Source organism: Nyctereutes procyonoides, unplaced genomic scaffold (genome assembly GCF_905146905.1).
Source record: "Nyctereutes procyonoides isolate TBG_1078 unplaced genomic scaffold, NYPRO_anot_genome, whole genome shotgun sequence".
NCBI lineage: Eukaryota > Metazoa > Chordata > Mammalia > Carnivora > Canidae > Nyctereutes > Nyctereutes procyonoides.
Genome location: NW_026575160.1, coordinates 20,485,824 through 20,512,311, shown reverse-complemented (window position 1 = coordinate 20,512,311; position 26,488 = coordinate 20,485,824). Strand labels below are relative to the sequence as shown.

Sequence of the window (26,488 nt, the reverse complement as noted above, 5' to 3'; positions counted from 1 at the left end):
GAGGAGCAGGCTCTCACAAAGGGTCCTGCACAGTGTCTGAAAGTAGCAATAGAGGAGGCTGCTGGCCTTACCTCTGGGCCTTGAGCCATACAAGGGAATGGTGGCATGAGGAAGGGAAACTTCTTCTCAGAGGATGGTGAGGTTTCAAGGAAGGAGGAGAGGGAAGCATCTGGGTAGAGGCATGGAATGGAAGTTCTGGAGGGCACAGTTAAAGGTCTGGATGGCGACTCAAGTATTTTGGTGGTTGGGTCACAGTAGAGGCTCCACTGAACACATGGCGCTGATAATGAGCAGGATCCTGTGTCAGTGATCAAGGATAGTAGTGATGTGAGATGTGGTGTGTTTGACTTAAAGTTCCCCTGCCAAAGGAATGCCTGACAACTTTTGATTGGATAGTTTTTACACTTTCATTTACTACTCCGATACCTTTAGATTCTGTGCCATAGCAAGGCTCAGGTCCAGTATTAGGCACTATGTGACCTACCATGATGAACTAGGAAGTTCTAGTAAATAATTCTATTTCTTGGCCCCAGCAAAGAGTTAAAGGCATTAATTAGTTGCCTGTAATAGACTGGAAAAACTAAGCTGAGACCTTTCTTAGCCTTCCTGATTGTCATTCTTGTTCCTCACCTTTACTCTCTGTGCCTTTCTTTAATGCTTCAGAGATGCCAGAGGATCCACGTGTAAGTTTAGGGAAAAATGCTCAGCTCTCAGCAGGTCTGCTGGGCATTTTTTCATCTGTCTAGCAAGGTGCTTATACTTTACATCTCAAACTTGAGATCGGAATTCTCTTAATTCAGTTATTTCCACATTATTCTCTCATTTTCTCTTTCATAAGCATTCATACAACAAAAGTTATTTCATTTAACTCACTCCAAGAGTTATTTAATAACATTTGAATTAACTGTGATTATTTTTTCTCCTTGAATGTTGAATTTAGTATGTTTTATTATTTTTTGGTAAATAGAGGTACAAGTGTCAGTGATTAACTAAGCTGACCCAAATATGATGATTGATTTGAATCCATGTACTTAAAGATGTGAGAAAGAAGAGAATTGTAAATTATTAAATGTCAGAACTGAAAAGTATTTCTAAGATCTTTTACATTCTTACTCCTTCATTTTATACCTGAGGAAATCAAGACTCAAAAGGTAAAGGAGATGTATGAGTTAATGTGCGAACTTAGACTATTTTAAAATTTGCACAATAGGAGCCTTCATATTTTCTGATAGAGGTAATATTGTAGAAGAAGCTTTTTTTTTTAACCACTAGGGAATGCTGAAATATCAACGATCAACTGTAATGGGGAAAAGAAAATCAGTCTTAAGTTTTCTGATTATTACATCTTTTCTGTTTAGCAAAATAAAATGACTTATGTGATAGTCTGTAAGGATTGGGGCGGAGTAAATGCTGGGGACACTATTTTAGATTTATTGGAAGTCACATCATTTCAAAATGATTGTAATTCATATATTCTTTGGAGATAAGCAAATGTTGTTCTCCCCTCCTGGCTATGCAGGGTATGAAAGTGTACCAGAACATCTGCCTCCCTGGTTAGTTAAGCAGAGCTGTCTGTGTTCATGGAAGATGCTAGGCCATAACCTATATTATGGTTATTTGGTGAAAAGGGAATGTTGTCACATTGGTTCTGTCTTTGGGAAAATGTTCAGTCCCAGAGCCCCATGGGTCTTATGGACATTGAGTGAGGGTGGAAGACTTCTTGAGCAGACCCTATCATGAGATTTGGTTCGGAAACTGGACTTGTGATTCTTCTATCCTTGTCTTCTTTTTTATCCCCATCCCTATCTTCACTCTGCTATTAAAAAAAAATTAAAATTTTAATCATAAAAATTTTAATCACAAAATTTTAGTTTTGACTCTATCTGTTCAGGGTATTTTTAAAAGAGAATTTTACATTAATTTCCCAAAGTGATGGTGGTGGTCATGTATTTCAATCTCTTGTGTAGGTTGTTTTGGATTATAATCAGAGGATGAGGTGTTTTTACAGTCAGGTAACTTAAAAAAACTATGTATGTTCTCTGTATAGTCAAAGTACTACGTATATTCATAAAATTGAGCTTATTATCTCATTCAAATCCTTGGTGTGTTTTCTTAAGCTTCTATCACCTGCCACAGTCTCAAAGTGTTAAATACTTTACATCTCATGTAATGAGATTTTACAATGATCAGATTTTATCATATCCCTGTATTTCTAGAAGTTTTAGCTCTAGATATCTGGTGGCTCTATTGCTTGTCCATAACATTTTTATTTAAAGAATAGAATTGAGGGGGGAATAAAGAATAGAATTGAATAAATGGAGAGATACCTACTATCCAATCAAATGGGCAGACTTACCATCATATAAATGACAATTCTTTCAAAGTTATATGCAACTTTAATGACATTCTGATCAGGAATCCAACACTTATTTGTGTGTAGGAAGGGGCAGTGGTTAAAATTACCTTAAAAAATGTTAAAAGAGCACTTACGGGTGGGGAACTTTCCCTATCATTTGTTAAGATTACCATAATGCTATAGTAATGAAAACATTGTGATATAGAAAATACAGAATTAAATCAACTGACTAGAATTAACAGATTTTCGTATTGTGAGAAATTAATGAATGATAAAGGCTGAATTTCACTACACTGGAAAAAGGAATGTTTATTTGATAAATAGTATTAGCATAATTGGCTATCGGTTTCAAAGAGAACAAAATTAGGGCTTTACATATACATTTCTGTGGATGAAAGATTTAAATGTAAAATATAATGTTACTAGTAGATATTTTAGAACACTGTGTCATTTTGAGGTAAGAAAGATCTTCACAGATAAGACAGGGAATGCAGAAGAAATAAAGGAAAGTGTTGACATTTAACTGCATAAAGCTTAAAATTTCTTTTTGGCAAAATATACCATAGCTTATATCAAAAGGCTTAATCACACATATGGCAGTAAAAAAGTGGATACCCTTAATCTTTGAATAGTGAAACAGATGATCCAGTAGAAAAATGGACAAGAATGTAAACAGGCACTTCACAAAAGAGAAAATGCATATTGTCCCCAGAACCCATTAAAATGATGCCTTGTATTAGTAGGCAGGAGGTAAAAATCAAAATAGCAGTGAGAAAAAAGTTTCCACTTATCCCATGGGCAAAATACAAAAGGGTTTGGGCCCATCAGATGCTGTGTTATGGGTGTGTGTGGACTGGTATAGCATTTTCTGGAAAATTCACAGTTTTTGACTTGGCAGTCTCATAGTTAGGTCTGTCCTATAGAACTAAAAGCAGCAGTATTTACATGTACAAGGATATTTATTTTAGCGTGATTTTTGTCATAGTAAGAAATTAAAAAATGTTCAATAATAGGGAAAGGACCGGATAAATTATAGTACATTTGTACTATGCAGCGTTTGACATCTGTTATTAAGAATGCCTTAGGTTATGCGTATTAAGAGTAATCTTTATAATCGATTAATTAGAAAAGGAAAAAATTTCATAGAGGTGTTAATAGCATGATCACATTAAAATATATATTTGTATTGGTGCAGAGAATGATTTAGGAGGGTGGACGCACACAAATGTTATTATTGATTATCTTAAGTGAATAGGATTGGAAGAAGTGGCAATGAGGAAACCCAACTTTTAAAATATATAGACATTTGCATTATTCTTATTGGAGTAAGTTCAAAATATTACTGTTTATTTAAACCCATAACTCACACTTCTTTAATGTCTTATGACTTGCCATGAAGCCTGGCATTGGCCTGTTTGCGGATTTTTCTAAGATATGCAGTGCCTCTGAGGGCAGAGCCATGCCTTCAGCTCTCTGGTCTGTATGACATTCTGGCCCCCTTATGTGTCCCTCTTATTTCTATGATTCATCATAACTTGTGGTTATGTTTTCTTATTTCTTTCTGGAAGGCCGCCATGTTATTTCTGCTAATTGGTCCCACCAGCTCCCACGAAGATGCCCACCTGAGCTCCTCATGGTGCTCAGAGGGCCTGAGAAACCTATTCTTTCTCATGTCTAAGGATTCAGTGCCATCAGCCACTTTCTGGTCCATGTGCTATTTCTTTGTCCCTTTGTGTTACATTTGTGCTAGTCCAGGCTGATAATCAGTAGAGAAAAATCACACAGTTGTTCTAATAGTCTGTAAATTTGTGGCCTTCCAACTTCCTGTGATCCCTTAAGATGGCTCTGCAGCTCTTCTGTTTTCCCTCATTACCTCTGTCCTTAAATGCAAGTGGTATTTCAGACAACCCCCCTTTCCTCAAACTTTTAGCACTGCTATCTCTTCTCTAGAGCTGCAAGGGGCTCAAGATTCTGTAAAGGAAATGGCAACTCCCTAAACTCCACTGAACATGCAGTCTTAACCCTTATCTTGTGCCAAGGCTGACTGGCCACTTTTGCTGGGGCCGCCAGCCCTCCCCATCTCTTGGGAGGGAGGAGGAGGGAATGTGTGCTGGCTGCATGGATTAGCCCTGCCATCTCCTGTACCTCCTCTGTGTTTCCGTACTCCTACATCCCCAGGAGTAAGTAGCATGACCTAGAATACCTGTGTCTGATTCCTTGTTACCTCCCTGGCTTGTCTATGTTCTACATATGCTTGTTGGGTGGTTAGACAGAGGAAGGATATTTGGGTAAAATAATGAGAAGACAGCATGAGCTGAAGAGAGTAGAAGACCTCAAGAGTAAAGATGAAAAAAATGATGGAACAAACCTAAAACAGCCCTCCTTCCCCTATCCAGATGCCAGGATGGGAAGAGGGGGTGGGGAGGACCTGCATTACTCTTACCTAAACAAATGAAGGTTTAGTTGTTAGGACTGCCAAACTATGGGATTGTGATTTCTTAGCTAGAGTTAGAAGCCTGGTGGTAATATTTTGATACTTGTGTACTTTTACAAGTTTTTAAAACCGACGAAAGATAAAATTTTGCCTGTAAACCAGTGTTCTCCAAGCATGTTCTTTAGGAAAGTAGCTTGGGATGGGGTTTGGGAAATGCTTAATTAATTAAATCTTTAATGTGCTGGCTTGCTTTCTGAATTTCCAAGAGCAAGAGTCAGTGTGATGTTTTCTATCTTTATGACCACGAAGCCTTTTTCTTCACTTCTCTTCTCTTTCCTGAGTGTGTGTCATGTGTCCCTAGAAAAATAGTTTGAGAACTGCTGGAGGACACAAATAAATATGTGTCACTAAAGAGAGAGAGAGAGAGAGAGAGAGAGAGAGAGAGAGAAAGAAGAAAGAAAGAAAGAAGAAAGAAAGAAAGAAAGAAAGAAAGAAAGAAAGAAAGAAAGAAAGAAAGGAAGAAACGAACAATGAGGTTACATGATGCCCAGTAATATGACTAATCACAATTTTTTATTGCCTGTCAGTTTGTGTGGGTTTTTTTTTTTTTGTATATTTTGAAAATGGAAGATGGCTTTTTAGAAATGAAACTTATTTTGACTAATGATATGATAAATGGAATAAACTTTTATAAATAAGCATAGTAGAATTCTAGTGTGGCTACTACTTTGTGTAGAACTAGAAGTTTATCATATTATTTCAAAGTTTCATTAGGATTGACCTGCATTTTTGTTATTTGAGTTATGTTTTCTATCCTCTTTTCCAGCGGCAGCCGATTAGGAGGCCTGGTTACAGTGCTGTGCTTCTTTTTCAATCATGGAGAGGTAGGTAGTCAACAAATACTTTTAAAATCTTCAGGGGATTTTACTTTTAGAAATACAAATTTCTTTTTCTGAGTAGTCAAATACTTTTCAAAATTATAGATTTTACTTCCAGAACTACAGATTTCTTTTTAAAATTTAATTTCTTTAAATTTAGCCTAAAGTAGCATTTTTAAAATGTTTGGTCTTATTTTAATTCAAATTCTAACACGCATTTATTTTAAGTTTTCATGAACGTTATATCTTTTATGTGATATACTAATCTCTTAGTGATTTGAAGTAATAGTGCATCTGCATCAATTCTTTATGTAATTTAAAATTGTGAAAGTTCATGTTTATAGCTGAAATCGTGAAGTTCAGCTATAATGGAAATAAGTCTGCCATGGATATAGTTAATTTCCTTGGGTGGGGATAACTTTTTGTTAGGAGTTATATGGTATGTTTCTATTTTAATGCATATTATTAAACTTGGTTGTATTTTTAAATCTCCTTTGCAGAATATTAATTATATTATACCTCCAAACTTGCACATATGCAAGAGTTTTTTAAGGAGAACACTATTCTAAAAAGTATCAACTCTGGATCTAAACTACCTGTGTTCAAATCCTGGCTTTACCATTTAGCAGCTCTGTGACCTGAGCAAATTATTAATCTCATTTGCCTTAGTTTCCTCTTTGTAAATGGGTGTAATGATGGCACATATCTGTGGGATTATTGGGGAGTTTAAATGAATTCATAAGTGTAAAGTTGCTAGAACAAAGTGTGGCACATAATAACTACTAGGTGACTGTTACTTTGTGTTATTATTAATATCTTAGTTTAGATTAAATTCTAATAAAAATTCAAGATGCCAGTGACATCTTTCCACCAAATCAATTGTAATTGTAAATGAATTTATATTAATACATGTCTACCTGGTTTTCTTTCATGGTAAATTTTGTATGAGAGAAAGATAAGAATGGTTGGCTTTTTTGTGTGAAGCAACTTAATACTTTTATGCATTTATAAACTCAGTATCTGTAGTTTTTGAATATGCACGTGTTATAAAGCCCTAAGAATAATCATACTAAAACTTAACTGTAGAGTCAAGGTTGAACTTTTTTTAACTGTTCAGTGGGTTACTAATGGATATTGAACTAATACATGTTTAGTGTTTGGAATCACAGAAATTTAAAGCTAGAGTGGCCTTATAGATTAGGGCATTTGAGACAAATCATTACAATATAGTTTAGTCCGACTTCTGAGCAAAAAATAATTTTTTGGCCTCTTCTTGACTGTGGATGCTTCTCAATGTCATAGTGTGGACCACGGAGCATGTGGAGGCACAGATCCTGTGAGAATGACCTAAGAGATCAGAAATAACAACTTAGCAATAGAGGAAAGGAGCATTGAGTTCACAATAAGATGTTGGAGGAAAGAGATTATAGAAAAATTTGAAGCGAAGGTGCAGTTAAAAGATGATTGTCTGTTAAGCAGAAAGGTCTATTGTGTTACTCTCAGCCTCGGTTAGAGCTTGTCAATTCCTGATCCTGATTTTATGTTTTTCTTATAATTTTAATCCTCATATAGCTCACATCATTCCTTACGAGGTCTTTTCAGTTTATACCAATGAAATTTGGACTATTCAGATCATTTTTCAGGTTGATAGACTTTTTTTTTTTACTTTTTTTTTTTATACCTTTCAGCTACTTGGTGTGTTTAAATATGCTTAGACATTACTTTCTACTTAAGAAAGGGTAAACTAAATGTAATTGGAATTAGAATTGAAGTTTTACTGAAATAGTCAAGTAGGTAATTGTACTTAATGTCAGAACTTAGCTTTAGAGTAGAAAAGTAACCATTTGGAGTAAAGACTTTAAAATTGAGGGAATAAATTGTAATTTTGGGTAAAATAAGGGTGAGAATTGAAGTATCTGAAACCATTTTTTAAATAATTTAATATTTATTTTAGTTTTCAGACTGCAAGATTGTCAAATTCTATTTTTTTCTGGATTTAAAAAATGTTGCCTAAAGCATATATCAGAGAAGCATCTGCTCTGGTAGTACCCATTCACGCATTTAGTGAATTTTGCTAGAGTATCACAGTGTTGTGCTAACTACAATTGCTGGTGGCTTACTAAGTGGTACCTACCCTCTTTCTTAGGAGAGGTATTTTAATCATGTGAGTGATTTACATACCAAAAAATAGTTGTGAATTGTTACTTGCCTTTAAGTTCTATTTCCATCATTCAGTTTGTTCTCTGCTTGAGTCTAAGATAGAATATGATGTACTTTTGAAAATATTCTTTCACTCAGATGATTTTACAAGGGAAAATTTAGGGCCTTAAAGAACTACAAGATGTATAGTATAAAAGGATTAATCAAATGATATAAAACATTAGTTGAAAACCTTCAAATCTGAAACCTGTGAAGAAGCAGTGAAGGACTCATTAATTGCTCATAGTAATGATTAATAATATTGAGGTTATATGTTTCATAATAAAAATTATATTGATATTTTTCCCTTGTCGAGCTTTTTTTTTTATTAAATGTTGACCCTGTCACTATTGAGAGTTATTGAGAGTTAAGATGAAAACTAACAGTTTTGCTTTGCCTTTTGAATCCTTCCTTATTATAAGATCCAATGTATGCTGCACGGCTGGATGCTGCAGGATTTTTAGCATCCTGACTAAAAGCATTTAGAGGAGTATATGAAAAAAATGAAATATAATATTTTTCTTTAATTTTTGACTGTTAAAAAATTCATTATATGTGAAATAAGTTTGTTTAACATTTTCATGGTGAGATTTTATAAGTTATTACCAAGCACGACTGATGGTGTTTTATATAAAACATGCTCACATGCTCACAGATAAAAAGATAGGCACATATGGGGAAGAAAATCCTTTTTTTTTTTGGAACCAAAGTAAGTAATTCAGAGTAGTATATGAAGGATTTGCTATCGAGGCATATCTAATTAACCTTTTTTTTTTTATTACCCATAACCTATTTCTGACCCATACTAGTTTCTTAAAGATTTTTGAACTGAACTAAGATAATGAAATTATAAATGTACATGTTCCTAATTAATTATTGACATAGTTATGTTATTTATGTAAGGTTTGGAAAACAGCCTCATTAATCGGTTGAATGTTCTTGTATGGTAGATAAGTAGTAAATAATAATATTCCAGTTTGCATAATAATTGGAAGCACTAAAAGGTTAAGTGTTTGGCTCAGGGTTGTGAAGCAGGGACAGAATTCTAGGTTTCCTGATTAACCATGAATCTCTCCAAACTTCTCTCAACACAGATAATTCAGATAGGGGAGCAGAATTTCAGTGATAACACCAGTTTATCTTTTACAAGTCAAAAGTACAGAGATCTTTCCTTGCTAATTTGTGAAACTTTTTTTCTTCTCTTTCTCTTTCTCTATTCCTTTTTCTTTTTCCCTCTGCCCTTTCCTTCCTTTCTTTCTTCCTTTTCTTGTGAGGGTAACCTTTGGCCAGGACATTTTATTCTGGGTCTTCCTTTTATTTGGCTGGATTAAAACAGTGTATACAGAGGGCTGATTGCAGGGTACTTGTAGATGCTGAGGATATGCTGTTAACTCAGTAAAACTAAGATCCCTGTCCTTGTGGATAATCCTGTGAAGGTGGGACCATCTTCTACCATCTACCTACCATGGGAGAATATTGGCTTATTTGGGGGAGTAGCAAGAGCTCCCCATTGTGACAGGAGCAGAAAGTGGAAGGGATGAGGCAGGTTAAAAGTGGGAGGTGGGTTGTGGAAGGAGCCATTTCTGTAGTCCTTGTTGGTCATTGTACAGTTCATTTGGAGAGGTGGAAAGGCCACTGGAAGGTTACATGTAGAAGAGTGATGTGGCCTAACTTATTTTTTACATTAATTTGGAAAATAGATGTGGCTTAATTTATTTTTTACATTAATTTGGAAAATAGTATGAGTGCAAGTTGTATTATTTATTAAGGCTATTGAGAGGTGTACTTTGGATTTGTGAATTTATATTAAACTTGCATAAACTCCAAAAGTCCCCCCCCCCCAAAAAAAAAGATTGTGCTGATCTTAGATAGGAATGTGTCTATTGCTTAGATTTGAAAACTGCCTATTAATGGAGTAGAAGAGCCTACAGCTCCCTTTGTGACCTGAGCCCTGCTGGCTCTCACCATTGTCCAGGACGTTTTCTTTTCTTTCTTTTTTTTCAAAAAAATTTTAAAAAGATTTTATTTATTTATTCATGACACACACACACACACACACACACACACACACACACACACAGGAACAGACACAGGCAGAGGGAGAAGCAGGCTTCATGCAGGGAGCCTGACTGACATGGGACTTGATTTCAGGTCTCCAGGATCACACCCTGGGATGAAGGCAGGGCTAAACTGCTGATCCACCTGGGCTGCCCAACAGGCTCTTTTCTAAGTTTCAATTCCACTGTCCTTCCTTCTCTAGTTCCCAGAAAGAACCACTCCTTTTCCTTCCTCAGGGCTTTTATACTTACTGTTTCCTATTCCCCTCATACTTCCCTCCTTTTTACCACCTAGTCATCCTTCACATCTGGACACCTGTGTTTGGGTGTCAGTGATATTTTTCATCCTACAGGTCTGGGTTTCCATCTGGTATAATTTATCTTCGGTCTTAAGAACTTTAGTGCTGTGGTCAAGATCTGCTGCCAGCAAGGTCTCTTAGCTTTTCCCTGTCTAAAAATGTCTGTATGTTGCCTTTCTTTTTTGAAGTGTATTTTTGCTGGATGAGAATTCTAGGTTGGTAGCTTTACCTTTCAGCACTTTAAATGTCATTCTATTGTCTTCTGGTTTCCATTTGATAAGAATGTCATTCTATTGTCTTCTGGTTTCCATTGTTTGATGAGAAGTCAGTTACCATTCTTATTGTTACTCTGCATGTAATGTGTCTTCTCTGGTGGTTTGAAGACTTTCTTTTTATATTTGGTTTGATGGTAATAAATTTAGATGTGGTCTTCTTAGTACATGCCCTGTTTAACAGGCTCATTGAACATCTTTTTTCTATGGGTTGATTTTTTTTTTTTATCAGTTTTGGAAAATTTTTAGCCAGCATCTTGTCTTCAAATATTTTGTTTTTCCCATTGTCTCTCTTTTTTGAGGATTCTCATTCCATGTGTGTTCAGTTTTGGATGTTGTCCTTTTGGGCTTTGATACTCCTTCCTTTTTTTTTTTTTTTTGATCTTTGTCTCTATTTGGGTATTTTCTCTTGCCATATCCCTGAGTTCACTGATACTTAATTCTAATACGTTCAGTCTGCTACTCAGTCCAATGAATTTTTCATTTAAGATACAAATTTCGATTTTAGAATTTGTTTTTTTCTAGAGCTTCCATTTCTCTGTAGAAAATTCCCATCTGTTCACCTATTCTTTTTCTGTACATTTTAAACCTAATTATTATAGTTATTTTAAAGTCCTTGTCTGTTAATTCCAACATATACATTATCTAAGAATTTAGTTCTGTTGGCTAGAATTTACTCTTGATTGTGGGTTTTAATGTCTCATAGCTTTCTATTTTATGTAAGACATGTATAAAAAATAATAAAACTGGAAGTAAATAATTGCTTTCACTTGCTTTTTTCTTTTTCTCAGAGAAGGAACATTTTTTCCTGTGTTACAATGGAAGGTGAGGGGCTGAGCATTTGGATCTCATCGTGAGTCCTGCTTTAGCTGGACAGGGTTGCAGTTTTCATTGTTTTACTTTACTTCCAGTTTGAATTAAGGAGATCTCTGCTCTTTGGCTCAGTCTCCAGCTTCCTAGACACTCAGCCCTGGTATTAGCTCTTTGATATTAACCAGCATTTGAATTGAGACGGGGATAGTTTTCAGCTTTTTAGTGAGTTTCCATCCATCTCTGGATTCATCTTCAGCAAGTTTCTGGAAGCTGAGGAGTGTGGGAGATTGTGAGATATCTCTGGTTTCTGGCTCTCCCCCACTACTGCTTATTCTGCCAAATTCGTGTGTGTGTTGGGGGTGGGGGTGGGGGGTGTTCAGGGTTGGTAGAGGAGGGGGATGTTATCAAAAAGATTTATTTTTGTGTTTTGACTTTTCCAGATTCCCGTGTATGTTGTTAAAAGTCTATCTGTATTATATCTGGTACCAGCAAAGACTGTTTGTGGCAGGTCCATACCTAAATTATGCAGTTGTTACCAGGTGTGAACGTAGAGCCAACAGATGTTCTATATCTTCTTTTGGGCTATATCTAATTCCATTATAATTTTTGTCCTAAAAAGGCAGTACCACAAAAGTACACATTTCTGTATTTTTTTTCTAGCTTTTTACTTTGAAAAATTAAAAGTCTACACAAAAGTTCCAGATTCACTTTCTTTGGCCAGTTTTAATATTTTCCCACATTTGTGTATTCTCTCTTTTATACACACTCCTACACACCACAGACATTTTTCTAACCCATTAAAACTGAGTTGTAGACATGATGAAATATATTTATGTTAGATTAATTCTTTAGTATTTTATGGATTTTTTGGGTACTGTTCTGTGCCTTTGATATGTCTCCATCAGTCTTTGAACACTTTTTCTTGAGGAAAAATCAAAAAGATGTTTCAGGATTGCCTTACACTTTCTTGCCTCCAGATGTGTAATGCACTGTTTTCCAAGGAACCTTGGACCCTTGGAAATGGTATTTAGAGACCACAAAGAGGTCCTTGGTGTACCCCTTGGTACTTGGGTGTACTTCCTTTTAGGTCCTTTCAGCAGAAAGCCAGTAAATATACTTTTAAAAAATCATTAATTTATACTGATTCCTCCAATAGTTATCATAGAGTTCTTTTTTGCCTCCCCATATTTTCATATTTCTCCTCACCCCGATTTAAATGAATTTACTTATTTGTTTCATTTTAGAATACACACAAAATAGTTTCTAAATTGGTACACTAATCCTGCTACCAACAACAAATTTACTAAGTAAGGCTTGAGATTTCTTTGCAATTCTTTTTCTTCTAAGAGTATATTCAACATTATTCTTCTGAGTATATTCTAGTCACAGTTCAAAAATTAAATAGTTCAAAAGTTACTTGAATTATTTTTCCTTAATTGTATTGATAATACAATTAAAATAATTTGTTGTAGCTTATACTGCCTTTGTGTCTTGACTAATACTTTCATACTATAGATAGTTCTGATTCTTGATAACATTGTGAGGTGTAGTTTGCAATCACAAGGTAAAGGAGATGATATTGATAGCATTTTGTCAGATGTATTTTCTATTTTGAATGAGTAGGAAATGGTCAAGTTTGAGTCATTGTAACAATAGATAGAGGCATGAAAATGTAATTCAAATGCTTTTCCAACAGAGTTTACTGTTTGCAGAAGTTTTACATATATTTAAAATAGGATATACTGATATTCTGAGAGTCCAGAGACAAAAAAAGATGTGTTTCTTTTCATAGACTTGGCAGAAATTCTTTGTAAAGATAGAACATAATAGCAGTCATATATTACTGCAGTATTAATTCTTATTGAGCCAAAATTGTGTTATAAGTTCAATTGATGTATGTGACTGACTGGTTAATTGGGCAGCATATCAGTACATGGTACAAAAAGAGACAAAAACTCCAAGAAAGCTATCTGACTTATTATCAGGGTACAACACCCATCAGCCCCACAAAGCCCACACCAAGCTAAAGGTCTGTGTAAACAGTGGGACTACCCTAAGTAACATCAAGTAGGAGATGGTCAAACTATGGCTGTTACACCTAGCTTTTTTATGGTTAGCATCTGGATAATAAAATTTTTATACTTATACCATTCTCTGCAGAGGAGTAGCCAAACCCATGGTGGCCACAAATCTTTTTTGAAAGCATTTTTAAGTGCAAGGTCTAACACAATATTATAATTAACATTAAGTTATATAAAGCAGTATTATAACTAATAAGGCTGTGTAGCATTCAGAAGTGGGATAATTTGTTTTAAACCTAAACATTATACCAACAACAATTTATGACTGACCCTACAAATATCAGCTCTAGTCAAAACTCTTGGGCCTAACCTTAATCGTGATCTGTTTGTTATTAACTATAATTTATAATTCAGGAGTTAGTTGTACTCCTATTTAGTTTTAGATTATGAAGAGAAGTATATTAGATTATGATAGATTTCTAATAGTGTAGGTGAGCTATTTGAAAGTAGAGCTTGACAAATGAAGCTACTTATTGCTGAAATTCCTTGACTTTTTGATTCTGGAGTAAATCTGGCTTTCCTAAGTGAAAAATAGGAGCTTGTTCTCGTCAGTACCCAGGCAGTATTATGCTGCAGCATTATTCATTGCTCTGAAATGTGTGGTAAAAATTGCATACTGTAAGAGGGCAGTTTAAATAAACAGTGAGATTTTCATTGTGTTCATTTTCACACTTCAGGAACGTCTTGTATTTTGTCTGTTTCATATAGTCGTGTAACCCTTTGTGAAGGATTCACACATTTATTCCCTTCTTTAATTCCTAAATTTCAAGAATATGCCTTTAGAAGGCATTGGCATTTTGACCTGTCAATTTATATTGAGAACTGTATTATAATTAAAGAAAATTATTTGTTGAAACTTAAAGTATGATTAAAGCAAATCTGTATACTGTTTTCAAGTTACATGGGGTCATCTGAGCCAACAATTATGTTTGTAGATCTAGTAAAGCACGTTGTGTTATTGAAACAATAAGAAGCACTTTCACATATATTTGCATTCATTCACTCAACATTGTAGAGGCAGAAGACCTTGTTCTTGGTTTCAATTCTGTAATTTGTCCTTCTCATGCTACTTTACAAAGGACATTAATTGAGTTTTAGAGAATTGAGTGACTTCAGCTATTAAAAGAAGCAAGTTTCTAAGAGATGGCAACATAGTTGATTTGGGTAACAAAATAAATGTGAGTGAACAGTCTATATGAAGAAAATTCTCAATATATAGTTTAAATATGTTCTTCTTGGTTTTTGCATAGGAATCAATAGCTTTATAAATTGTGTTTATATATCTCCACTATCATACTGAAATTTCTAGTTAATTTAGTAAACAGATTTTTAGAATTGTATTCCAGTAACAACAAATATGCATTTAAAAAAGACTTTTTCAATCTTTTCAGAATTTTCTTGTGTGTATAGCTCACTTATAAATAGATATCTATGTTAAATTTCATCAGGGATAGTGAATTTTAGTTTAAAAAGGAAATTGGATCAAACTTCCTAGAGCAATAGTAGAAAAATCTAATAGTCTGAGGTAGAGCTAAAATAAAGGAAGTGCTTATTTCCACTGTGGTCTTTGTAATTCCATATAGTCTTTAATTGCTTGACTTAAAAGATGTAATGATTTCTTCTAATGTGACTAGCTTAGTAATAGTAATATCTCACTTTATATTTCATCCAATGCAGTGTTCCTTTAATTGAAAGATAGACTTATTATTTAGTATAGATGCAGAAAAAAATGATAGAATACTAAAATTGGGATCGAACTTTTTTTTTTTAAAAGATTTTATTTATTTTAGAGTGCATGTGAGTGGAGGTAGATGCAGAGGGTGAGGGAGAGAAAGAATGAGATGGAATGTTAAGGTCAAAACGAGTTCTTCAGTAGAGTTGGTACATGACATTTTAGCACTTTTGTTATTTTTTTTATTTGATCCCCTCTGCCACTTTTAAATTTTGGCAGACGAGGGTAGCTTGGGGAAAGACGAAATAAAAACAGAAATGGAGGAGCACTTTTTTTTTTTTTAGCAGCTTTGTGAATAGAAATTTTAACATTGATGACTACAAAGAGTTTTGAAGTATTGGTTATGGATAGTTTTGCTGAAATTCAAGTGGAAGGAGACAAACTAGACTGGCTTATACAACAAATTCAAGTGAAATGTTTTCGATTTTGGGAGAGCATTTTCTTGCTGGTACTTTCCGTACCTTCCTTTTAGGCTTTAGTTGAAGTTTTTTGGTATTTGGTGTTGACAATTCATGTTAATATTTCACAAGATTTTCTGCTGTGTGTGTCTTCCTCTCAATAATGTTTCCTTCTCACTTTGCGGTTTTGCTGTTGGTGGAAAACCTAACAGCTTTTTTTCCAACTTACCATTTAAATTATGTGTGAAAAAACTTTTTTGTGTGTATGAGTAGTTGCCTTCGATTATTATGTCCTTAACACATTTAGCAAATAGACCATACGCGATGAATTTTGTTTTCAGTGCACTCGTGTGATGTGGACCCCACCTCTCCGCGAAAGCTTCTCCTATCCATTCCTCGTCCTTCAGATGTTGCTTGTGACTCATATTCTCAGGTAACTTTGACTTATCCTTAGGTCTCCTGTGTGTGGATTTTGCACTGAGTAACTTAAGCTAGGATTTTTTAAGCTTCCATAATAAAAAGAGTCAATGTAATGAAAAACTTACAATGGTGTTGCTAGGTTGAATTCATGGTTATTTTAAGCGTGTAACTTCAAAATATTTACTACCAAAAACATTTCCTTCATCTGCATTCTAGTCTTCTTCCTTTTTTTCTTAATGGCCCACAGAGCTGCTCGAGGAGCAGCAAATGTGCTTTTACTTCACCATCTCCACTTCCCCAAGTCATTCTAGGCCACCACCACAGCTTCCCAAAAGTAGGCGAGAGGGAGGGGGAAACAGATGGCAACAGAGTGTAACCTGTGAGATATCGTCCTTCAGAGGAAAGGACAGTTTGTAGAATAGTTGTGGTCAGCTACGTGAACATGTGTAATTCTTCCTATATTTGCTTAGTATCCTTGAGCATCAGATCGTAGGTGTAGAAAGAAACCGCCCAGTAGACTGGAGATCTACTAGGGGAATTCCTGCTGAGAATTGCGGATTGGATTGGGCTCCTAAGCTAGAGAGACCTCACAGAGATTCAAGCACCATATGAGAGGAAGAGAATAGGACCAGGAACAGTTCTCTCTCCTTTCTGTTGACAAATATTGAGTTTGGATAGATGCTACCTTGATTCAGAGGGTAAAGAAAGAGAAAATGGGGACTATGGAAAAAAATAGAGCAAAACAATGAAAATCTGAAGATGGCTCAGACTAAGAACTCCTTTTAATGATCTGCAGAATTCAGGAGAACCTGGTTGAAATCTGTTACGCCAAATCCTTTGGACGATCTGTTTCCCCTGTGACACCTCAGCATGACTAGAGCCGTTAGGTGGCCTTGTCTCTTAAGTACGATTTCTAGACAGGCCTCTCTCTGAATGGGGGAATGTATTCACTCCATTAAAAATTGCAGGTTTTTATCTAATAAGTTGATTTCATACCTCACAAATAAGTTACCTGGATTTAAAAATACTTAATTCATGGGCATGATAGAAATAATTGGATTAGAATAGCAAAGGAGGAGGTCTTTGGAAAAGGGACACTTAAGGAAGTAAAGAAAGGTACCTCTTGGTGGGGTTAGTGCCCCAGGTAGGTTTATCCTGAGGAGGATTTCTTTAAGATGCATTCCTTGCAACCTCCATACATCATGTATGCACTTCCCTTTGGGAAGGTGTTAGACATGTTGGGGGCTTCATATTAGCCTGACGATTTAGGAGAAAAGTACTTCTTAAAACTAGCATGAAGGTAAAATTAACTCACATTCCTCAGAATCCCCTAAATTACAAGTCAGGACCAAAGCAAAACCTCTAAAGGTGGTTCCAGATTGTCCCCCTGCTTTTGCCACCTCTTCTCTTTCCTGTGACCTCCCTGTGCAGGACCTGCCGTTGCCTCTCATCCTCCACAGAGTCGCCCTCTGCTCAGCCGTAATCTGAATTCCCCTTGCCGGCAAAATACTTAGCACTTAGAATATACTGCTTTCTCTGCTTTTTTATAGACACCCTCTGTCTCTGCAAATAACGCTATTGGATGCAGCATTAAATATGTTTGATTATGAATTCACCGAAATGTAGTTTAAAAAAAATTCCATGGATATACTGACCCAGCTGCCCTTTCTGTCTCTGGCAAGCTTTGGTTTTACAGTAGTAATGGGTATTTACTTTTCATGGAAAGTGGTATTTGAGCGTCAGGAAGTATAATTTCTAACCCATTGGTTCATTTTATGTCTGGTTTATGTTACAACCAGATCATGTTTAGAGATTCTAATTTGCAGTAGTTTGGGCCCATGCTATACTACCGTGTGGTAAAACTTACTCATATTTATTTTCTCTTCCCAAGGGCTACAAAACTTTATAGAGGAAGCTTGATTGCACTCTGCATTTCCAATGTCTTTTTCATGCTTCCATGGCAGTTTGCTCAGTTTGTACTTCTTACTCAGGTAAGGGGCTTATATTTTTAAGCTGAATTATGCTTAATTTGTTTGATTATGTGAACTAATTTGTATAAAATTATAGAACTGAGAGATTATATGATTCTAAGTCCTAAAATGTTTTTTAGTTAGTACTTCTAAAGAGAGTTCAGGATAGGGAAATACGTAAGATTTATGTAAGGTTATTTATTAGTGAGTGTTAATTATTTGCTTACTAATGGAATGCATTTATTGAATTCAAATCAATAAGAATACTTTGTTATTCAGTATTGTTAGTGTGTTTAAAAGAGGACTAGTGCTATCATTTTAAGTATTTCTCTTAAATATATTTCCTTTGTGAACAATGCTGTACATTCTTATCCACAGGATAAATGCACATGGAATAACTTGGGACAAATAAACTGTTTTTAGTTCTATAACTCCTCTACCAATATGTAATTTATCATTTTTTTCTCTGCATTCTTGCCTTCTTCTCCCTTTAAATGGAGGTATATGAAGCAAGGTGAAGTTTCCTGGTAAAAGAGGGAGTAAATCATGTGGTCTCTTCCTGTGTTCACCCCAACTCCCAGCTACTTCTGTTTCCTCATTATGCTGGCCATATTCATACTCCTATAAAGCAGTGTAAGAGTTGCTTTGTGATCTTGGAAATGTCTTGCTTGAGAGACATGAAGTAAGATCTAGGTTTGAGTCCTAACTGTCCACTAGCTGCTTAACTTGGACTAACTGCTTAATTGTGCTTAGTTTCAGTTTTCTCATTTGTGAGAGAGAGAGAAAATAAAAGAACCTGCTTTATTGGGTTAGGATCAGATGAGGGAATGTATATGAGATTTAACACATTGCTGGTACCTAGCAAGATGTCAGTAAGGTTAGCTGCTTTTATCGGTACTTTTTAAAAAGAGATTATTTGTACTTAATTCTTTCTTTGATCTTTTAGACTCCTTTTTTTTTTGTTTTGTTTTATTTTTTTGTTTTTTGTTTTTTGTTTTTTTTTTTTAGCTTGGTGACATTTTAAATATCCCTGTTTAAAAAGGTCTCTGAAAGACGCCCCTTAGAGATCATACCCTCGTAGGCCTGCTGTGTGTGTATTACTTGGCCCTGGGGTGGAAAGGGAGAGTTCCCATTGCTTCCAGCTGGGGGTGATGACCTGCTTTTTGGTGGGTGAGCCGGGGAAGGTGTTGCATGGAGTGAGGGTTTTCTGTCGAATAACAAGGCACACTTCCTCATACTGACGGTGTCATAGGAGTCTCATCCTTAAAGCAATGAACTGTTTCCCATGGATCAATCTGGGGAAAGGGAAATCTTCTTTTTCTTGTTAATGGGAAAATTTGTTGTAGAATGTTTGGAGATAAAAAACTTAATGAGTGAAACTTAAGTTATATGTTTAAATATTCAGCTACTTTGTAGCTTATTTATGCCATGTTTGTGGGGACTTCATCTGAGTTGCTTTCTGCCGGAAGAAGGGAGGAGAGGCATTGTTTGACATAGTAACTATATTTTATGGAGAAGTATATTATCATCATTTAATCAATCAATTCACCTAAATAAGTCCAGTACTCTTTGAATTCTTGGTGAACAACTACACAGATTTCTTCAAAACTTTAAAAAAGTTAAAAGTAGTGAAAGTACTCCTTCTGATTTGAAATTTGATGGATTTGATGACAACAAACACCTGAATATTTACATAAATGAAAGAACACTAATGGAGATTCTTGTAGAGTGACTAATAAGCAGAACTGAATGCATTTTTACACACACATGCATTACATAATTACTTTTGAGTTTAATGTACCTTTCCAATTATGTATTAATTGTCATATGTTATAATTAAATTTTCATGTTTTTTGATTGGGCAAGGCACTTTGTAGTTGTACATGTTGGCAGTAAGTTGAGATTAAAATGAGTATTGTTTTGAATGATCCACATAGTAGGTAATTCAAATGGTTAATTAAGAAAGCTGTTTATGGAAGAAAAAATCAATATTTGCTATATTAATATATTGACTATATTCAATAATAACTTGGCAGGTAAGAGGGAGACTAAAGAATTCCCTTTGAATATAAATATGAATCAATGTGATAAAACAATAAAAATAATCTTTTTTTCATTCTTATAGCTATTCATTATATGTAAGTTTTATTTGTAATATAACTTCTTTTTAAATTTCAGATTGCATCATTATTTGCAGTATATGTTGTGGGATACATTGATATATGCAAATTACGGAAGATCATTTATATACACATGGTAATGGTTTAAAATTATTTTTTCCGTTTAGTTTGACCTTAAAACAAACTCCTGATTAGTATTTGTTTTGCACATGGTTGAAACTAGTTGTAACAGGATTCCATAACTAAAACAAGTGTCATTCAAATACTGTGATATAACTAAAGGCCATGTTTTAAATAGGCCACCAATAAAATTTTAATTAGGGTCATGTTACCCGATTTGAGATTGTGCTGGACTTGCTATATAAGTAAAAGAAAATTCACGAAAGAGAAACACAGACTGTTGTATTATCCAGGAGCCTTCTGTTAAAATGAGGTGGAATGGTCATTTGCTGAGCACCAACTATCCAGCCATGTGGGTCATACCAGAGAAGAGAAATACACAGATCCCAGCATACATGTTAAACATGTTTTGGTAGAGTGGAGGAAGACAAGAGAATTGAGGACAAATAATAGATACAGTAAATGGACAAATTATATATAGTATGTTAGAAGGTGATAAAGGAAAGAATAAGTCATGATACCCCAGGGAGATCAACAGTGCCAGTGTTGGGGGATGGGGGATTAAGATATCAAATGAGGTGGTTAGGGCAGGTCTCACTGAGAAGAGGAAAGTGTGGCAAAGTTTGGGAAGAGAGGGAGTTAACTAATTATGTGTCATGGAGAAGAATATTCTGGGTGGAACAGTTAGAACAAAGGGCCTTAAGGCTAGATGGTTGATTTTGACAAATGTTTATCCTTTAAAAGTGTGTCTTTTCTTTGTCATTAGTTCTACAATTTTAATGTTTTCTTTTTCTATAATTTTGATGGTATTATAATATGCCACTATTATGTTTTATTCTCTAATAGCTGTCATAGAAAATTTTATTACAATATGTGTAGGGAAGTTATAACAAAGTTATAAAATGAACAAACATGAACCCACTCTCTAACTGAAAAATAGAACCGTCACTGCTTGGGAGCCTTTGTGTGCCCTGGACACATTCCTCGCACTTTTCCTAGAGATAGATAACCACTGTCCTGACTTTTTAAATTATAATTAACTTGCTTTTCTTTATGACTTTACCATATATGTATTCCTAAATAATATATCTTTATTATTGAATATTAGTATTGTTTTTAAGGTTTATAAAAATAGTGCCTGTTTTTTGAGACTTAATTTTTACTTGGGTTTCTGAGATTTAGATGTTATTGGAATTTAGACATTTTCTTTGCTTTGTATTTTCCATTTGTCCATTTATTTGTCCATTTTCTTGTTGAAAGATGCTTAGTTTTTTTTTCTCTTCTTTTTTCTGAGTAATGCTATATATTGATTGTCATATATACCTCCTGAGGCATATATATTAATTTCTCTAGGGTCTTTACCTACTAGTAGAATTCCTAGGTGGTAAATTATATACATGTTCAACTTTTTAATTTAACCCTGTATTGTTTTACATAAATGATTGGACTACCTCAAACAGTAATGTATAATATATAGCTCATATTCTTGTACATCCTTTTTAATTTTGTCTGTTGGGTGAGTATAAAATGGCATCATATTGCCTTAATTTGCATTTTTTCTGATTCTCAGTAAAGCCAAAGATATTTTACTTTGTTTATGGGCCCTTTGTTTTCCTTTTTTGTGATATCCCTGTTTTTGTGACATTCCTTTTCACATCTTCTATCAGTTCTCTTAAGTCCAAGAGAGAATGGCGTCTGTTTTATTCACTGCAGTATATCCTCCACTGTTTCCATTATTTATTTTTATGCTTTTATGCTTGACTTGTTCCTGATTTGGCCAACTACTGTAAGGTGACTTCTTTGTCCCTTTAACATGTCCTCAAGCTTTGAGATTTTTAAAAAGAAATTAATAAAAACTAAGCTTCATCAAATGCTTTTCTGCATCTGTCTATATGATCTTGTGTGTTTTTCTAATATGTTACTGTGGTAAATTATATTAATTGATATTCTACATTAAAAACCTTGCTTTTCTGGGCTAAACATAGTTTTTATATATTGCTGGATTCACTTTGCTGTTGTTTTGTTAAGATTTTTAAATCTCTGTTCGTGAATAGGATTTGATAGTAATTATCCTTTTTTTACACTGGCTTATTTTTTTTCCCCAAGTGTTTAATATAGCTTTTTTTCTTCATTGCAGTAAAAGTCAAAATAATTGGCTAGCATTTAGAGTCAGTCAGCCACACAGCCATATAGGCAACTATGAGTGGGGTGTTGACTCAATTACAGTTATAAAAGCACTAATATTACACAGGTTTAGTTTGTAGTAGGACCTATCTTGGGTGAAGGGTATATGTTTTGTGATGTTAACTTACTAACTATGGAACTATTTTCTTGCTGTGGAATGTCTTCTTCCATTATCACTTTACAAATTCCTAAATCCCTATAGTTACATAAAGGAAAAAGATGCAAAATTATTTCCAAAAAGGATTTTTTTCCATTTTTTTATTGTGGTAAAATATATAGTAACATAACATTTACTATCTTATTTTTTTAAGTGTACATGTCAGTGGTATTAAGTATATTCATGGTGTTTTACACCCATCACTACCGTCTCCCAAACTCCTTTCATCTTGGGAAATAGAACCTCTGTACCCACTAAACAATAACTCCCTATTCCCTGTCTTTGCCCCAGCTCCTGGAAACCCCCACTCTGCTTTCTATGTTTATGATTTTAACTGTACTAGGTACCTCATGTAAGTGGAATCATGTAACATTTGTCTTTTTCTTAATGCATTATTTTACTTAGCTCATGGTTCTACCCATGTTGATGCAAGTTGAATGATTTCCTTTTTTATGGCTGAATAATTTTTGCATTGTGTGTATATATGTATATGTGTGTGTGTGTGTGTACATTCACACATACCACAATTTCAATATCTATTCGTTAATGCAAATTTAGGTTGTTTACATGTCTTGATTCTTGTGAATAATGCTGCAGTGAATATAGGAGAGCAGATATCTCTTTGAAATCTTGTTTTCATTTTCTTTGGAACTGCTGGATCATATGGTAGTTCTAATTTTAATTTCTTAAGTAACCTCCATACTGTTTTCCACAGTGGCTATACCAATTTACATTCCCACCAACAGAGAAAAAGGGTTCCCTTTCTCCCCATCCTCCTCAACATTTACCTCTTGTCTTTTTTATAATAGTCATTCTAACAGGTATGAGGTGATATCTCATTGTGGTTTAGATTTACATTTCCCTGATGATGACTGATGTTATTAAGCACCTTTTCCTGTGCCTGTGGGCCATTGGTATGTTTTCCTTAGAAAAATGTCTGTTCAGGTCCTCTGCCCATTTATAATCAGATTATATGGGGATTTGTTTGCTTTTTGGCTAATGAGTTATAAAAATTACTCCATATATTTTGAATATTAACAGTCTGCTAGATGGCTTGCAAATATTTTCTCCCCTTGTGTAGGCTGCATCTTCCTATTGATCATTTCTTTTGCTGTGTAGAAATCTTTTAGGTTGATATAGTCCCACTTGTTTATTTTACTTTTGTTGCTTGTACTTGTGAACTCACCCAGTACTGTCTGCATCTGGGCTTGTGTGTGAGGGATGGGCAGCTGCTTTTGAGATAAAAGCTGAAAGTCACTCCAGTTAACTCCGTTTCTCATCAGAGTTCTCCTGGGAGTTGCAAGTCTTGATAGGCTCCCAAGTTCCCAAATAATTCCAGCAAACAGGTTTGGCCAGTGCAGTGAGGAGACAGATTCCTGCCATTTTCCCAGAATCCTTTGACTCTGCTAGACTGATTCTGAGATCAGATTTATTTTAGCCCCATAGAATTAGGGTAGGATATATGTATATAGAGTGGATGAAATGTAAAGTGTCCTAACCTCTTCTTTCTGTGGTGGATTTTGTGTAAGATTGTAAAGAATATTCCCTGAAAGTTTGGTGGATCTTGCCTATTAAATTAGGGCCTGTTGTTTTCTTTGTGGACAAATTTTAAATTATTGATCTAACTTGTTTCATGGTAATAGGACAGTTTAGACTTTTCTGAGTAATTTTTGGTAATTTTAATTTTGCTAGGGACTGTCCCTATCTTAAGTTTTAAAGTTTGCCAACATAAGTCATTCACAGGGTTGTCATATTTTTTATAGCCTACTAAAATACAGATACTCAAGACACAAATACTAAATAATTTGTAATAATCTCTGCTTTATTCTGTATCTTTTAAGTTCTCAATTTTTTGCTTTATTGACTTCCAAATTTTCTTCCTCAAATTTAAATTCACTGATGTTTTTTAACAACCAGTTGTTTGTCGAACATTTTCTAGGTCCTAAGGAAACAGCAGTGATAAAAACAGTAAAAAGAAGAAAAAAAACCCTTCCCACATGGAGCTTACATTCTAGTTTACAAAGAAAGCAAATATGTAAGATAAACAAGATAAACAGTTACGTTAAATGTTAGTAGGTATTACTGAGGAGATAAAACAGACAAGGATTGTGGGAATTACTGAGTATGTAGGGGAAGTCAGAATTGAAAAGGGTGCAAAGACAAGGCCTCACTGAGAAGTTACATGGTGATAGCTAAGGAGTTGAGGTAGCCAGCCACTGGGTTAAGAGAAGCAGCAAGCATAAATGCTCTGAGTTTGTGAATGTACCTGGTATGACCTAGGATGTGCAAGATACAGCCGGATTGGAGTGAGATGGGAAAGAGTAATGTGAAGTGAGGTCCCAGATATTAGTGGGGTAGGCCCTAAAGGGTCTGTAGGTGTGTGAAAGGCTTTGGCTTTCCCTTAACTTGAGAATCAAAGCCTTTGGAGGGTTTGAGCACGGAAGTGACCAGACTGGCTGCTAAGGTCAGAATGGACCACAAATCTTTCTCTAGACCTTTAATACCCCGTTTTTAAAAAAATACCGCCTTATGTTTTTTCCTGAATACCCTTGGCATTGCTTTACCTAATTCTTGGTTATGGATCTGTTTACTCAAAGTGATGTTATTCCACTAAATTTTGCTAAAATTGATTGGGAAAGTTTATTCTTAAATTTTAGTACTTAAGGGAAAAAGCTATTGTCATAAAATTTTGAGAATTTAGTGGCTTACTCATTTAGTAAGTATAGGAGAATAATGTACCATGAAAAGTTCATTCCTGGGAATACAAGAATGATTTTGACAGCATTAGAAATTTTATTAATATAATTTATCACATCAGTATATTTTAAAAAGATCAAAAATCTGATCATTTCCTTTGATACTATAAAGGCATTTGATAGAAGTCAGTAGATATTTCTGATTTTAGGATTTTAATCAAATGAAAATTGATGGATAGTTCATTGAAATTTTAAATATATGCATATACTTCAACTCAGAAGCTAATAGCATCACACAAAATGATGAATCAATAGAACTATTCCCATTAATGCTAGAAGCTTGACAAATATGCCTACTGCCACTCTTATTACTTAAGTTTGTTGCAAGAATATTAACTAATACATGAACTAAAAAAACAAGACTTTTAAAAATAAAGGAAGATGATGAAATATTTGCAGGTGATGTGATTTTGAATACCTAAAAAACCAAAATTAATAAACTAATTATTATGAGAAACAATGAAAGAGTATATTCATTTCTGCATACTTTTAACATTTTTTCTATATGCAGTCAGAAAAATGTGATGAGGAAAGACTCCTGATATAAAAGCAACAGAAATAATATACTTCAAAATAAATTTAATATGCAGGATCATCTATATGAAGAAAATTTTATACTCTGGTAATGAATGTAAAGGGACTCCTAAAGAAATGGAAATAATGTGTTATTTTTGGATCTAAAGATTCGATAGTGGACAGAACTCTAAATATGCTATGATGTACATTATCGAATAAAGTGGTTCTAATAAAAAGTCAGCCTTTGAAACTTAAGCTGATCCTAAAATTCAGATGAAAATTCTAATATATGGATCAAAAATAGCACTTCTAAAAGAAAATACAGATTATTTTATTTTTAAAAGCTTTTCTAATAATGGAAGACCTAATGGAAGTAAATGATAGATTTCACTAACATAAAAATTGGGAAAATAATCATAATACAGAAACACCACAAAGATAAAAATGAACTTAGAAAAATATTTACAACATATTTACCTGATAAGGAGTGATGTTTTCATAACATATAAAGAGAGCTCTTAAAGAAAATAATTAAAACCCAATAGAAAAATGGGCAGTAGGAATAAGCAGTTCAGCCCCACAACAAAAACAGCAAGTAGAAGAGAAGATGCTGTGTCCTACCAAGTATTAAAAGAATGGAAAAGTGAAACAACCAGGCAACATTTTTTCTTGTGAAATAGTCAAACTTTTTAACAAATTGATACAAGTGTGTAGCAGCAGCAGTTC

The 26,488-nt window shown here is 34.5% G+C and overlaps 1 protein-coding gene across 3 annotated transcripts in view; it reads left to right on the top strand.

The window, feature by feature from the left end:
* The window catches only part of DPY19L1 (dpy-19 like C-mannosyltransferase 1), a 97,562-nt gene that overhangs the window by 38,263 nt on the left and 32,811 nt on the right, over positions 1–26,488 (top strand). For all 3 annotated transcript variants that reach the window (XM_055314809.1, XM_055314808.1, XM_055314807.1), the window contains exons 7-10: positions 5,617–5,674; positions 15,861–15,952; positions 17,831–17,930; positions 20,088–20,165. In XM_055314809.1, the coding sequence (XP_055170784.1) occupies positions 5,617–5,674; positions 15,861–15,952; positions 17,831–17,930; positions 20,088–20,165 (328 nt within the window). The remainder of the gene's footprint in view (positions 1–5,616; positions 5,675–15,860; positions 15,953–17,830; positions 17,931–20,087; positions 20,166–26,488) is intronic.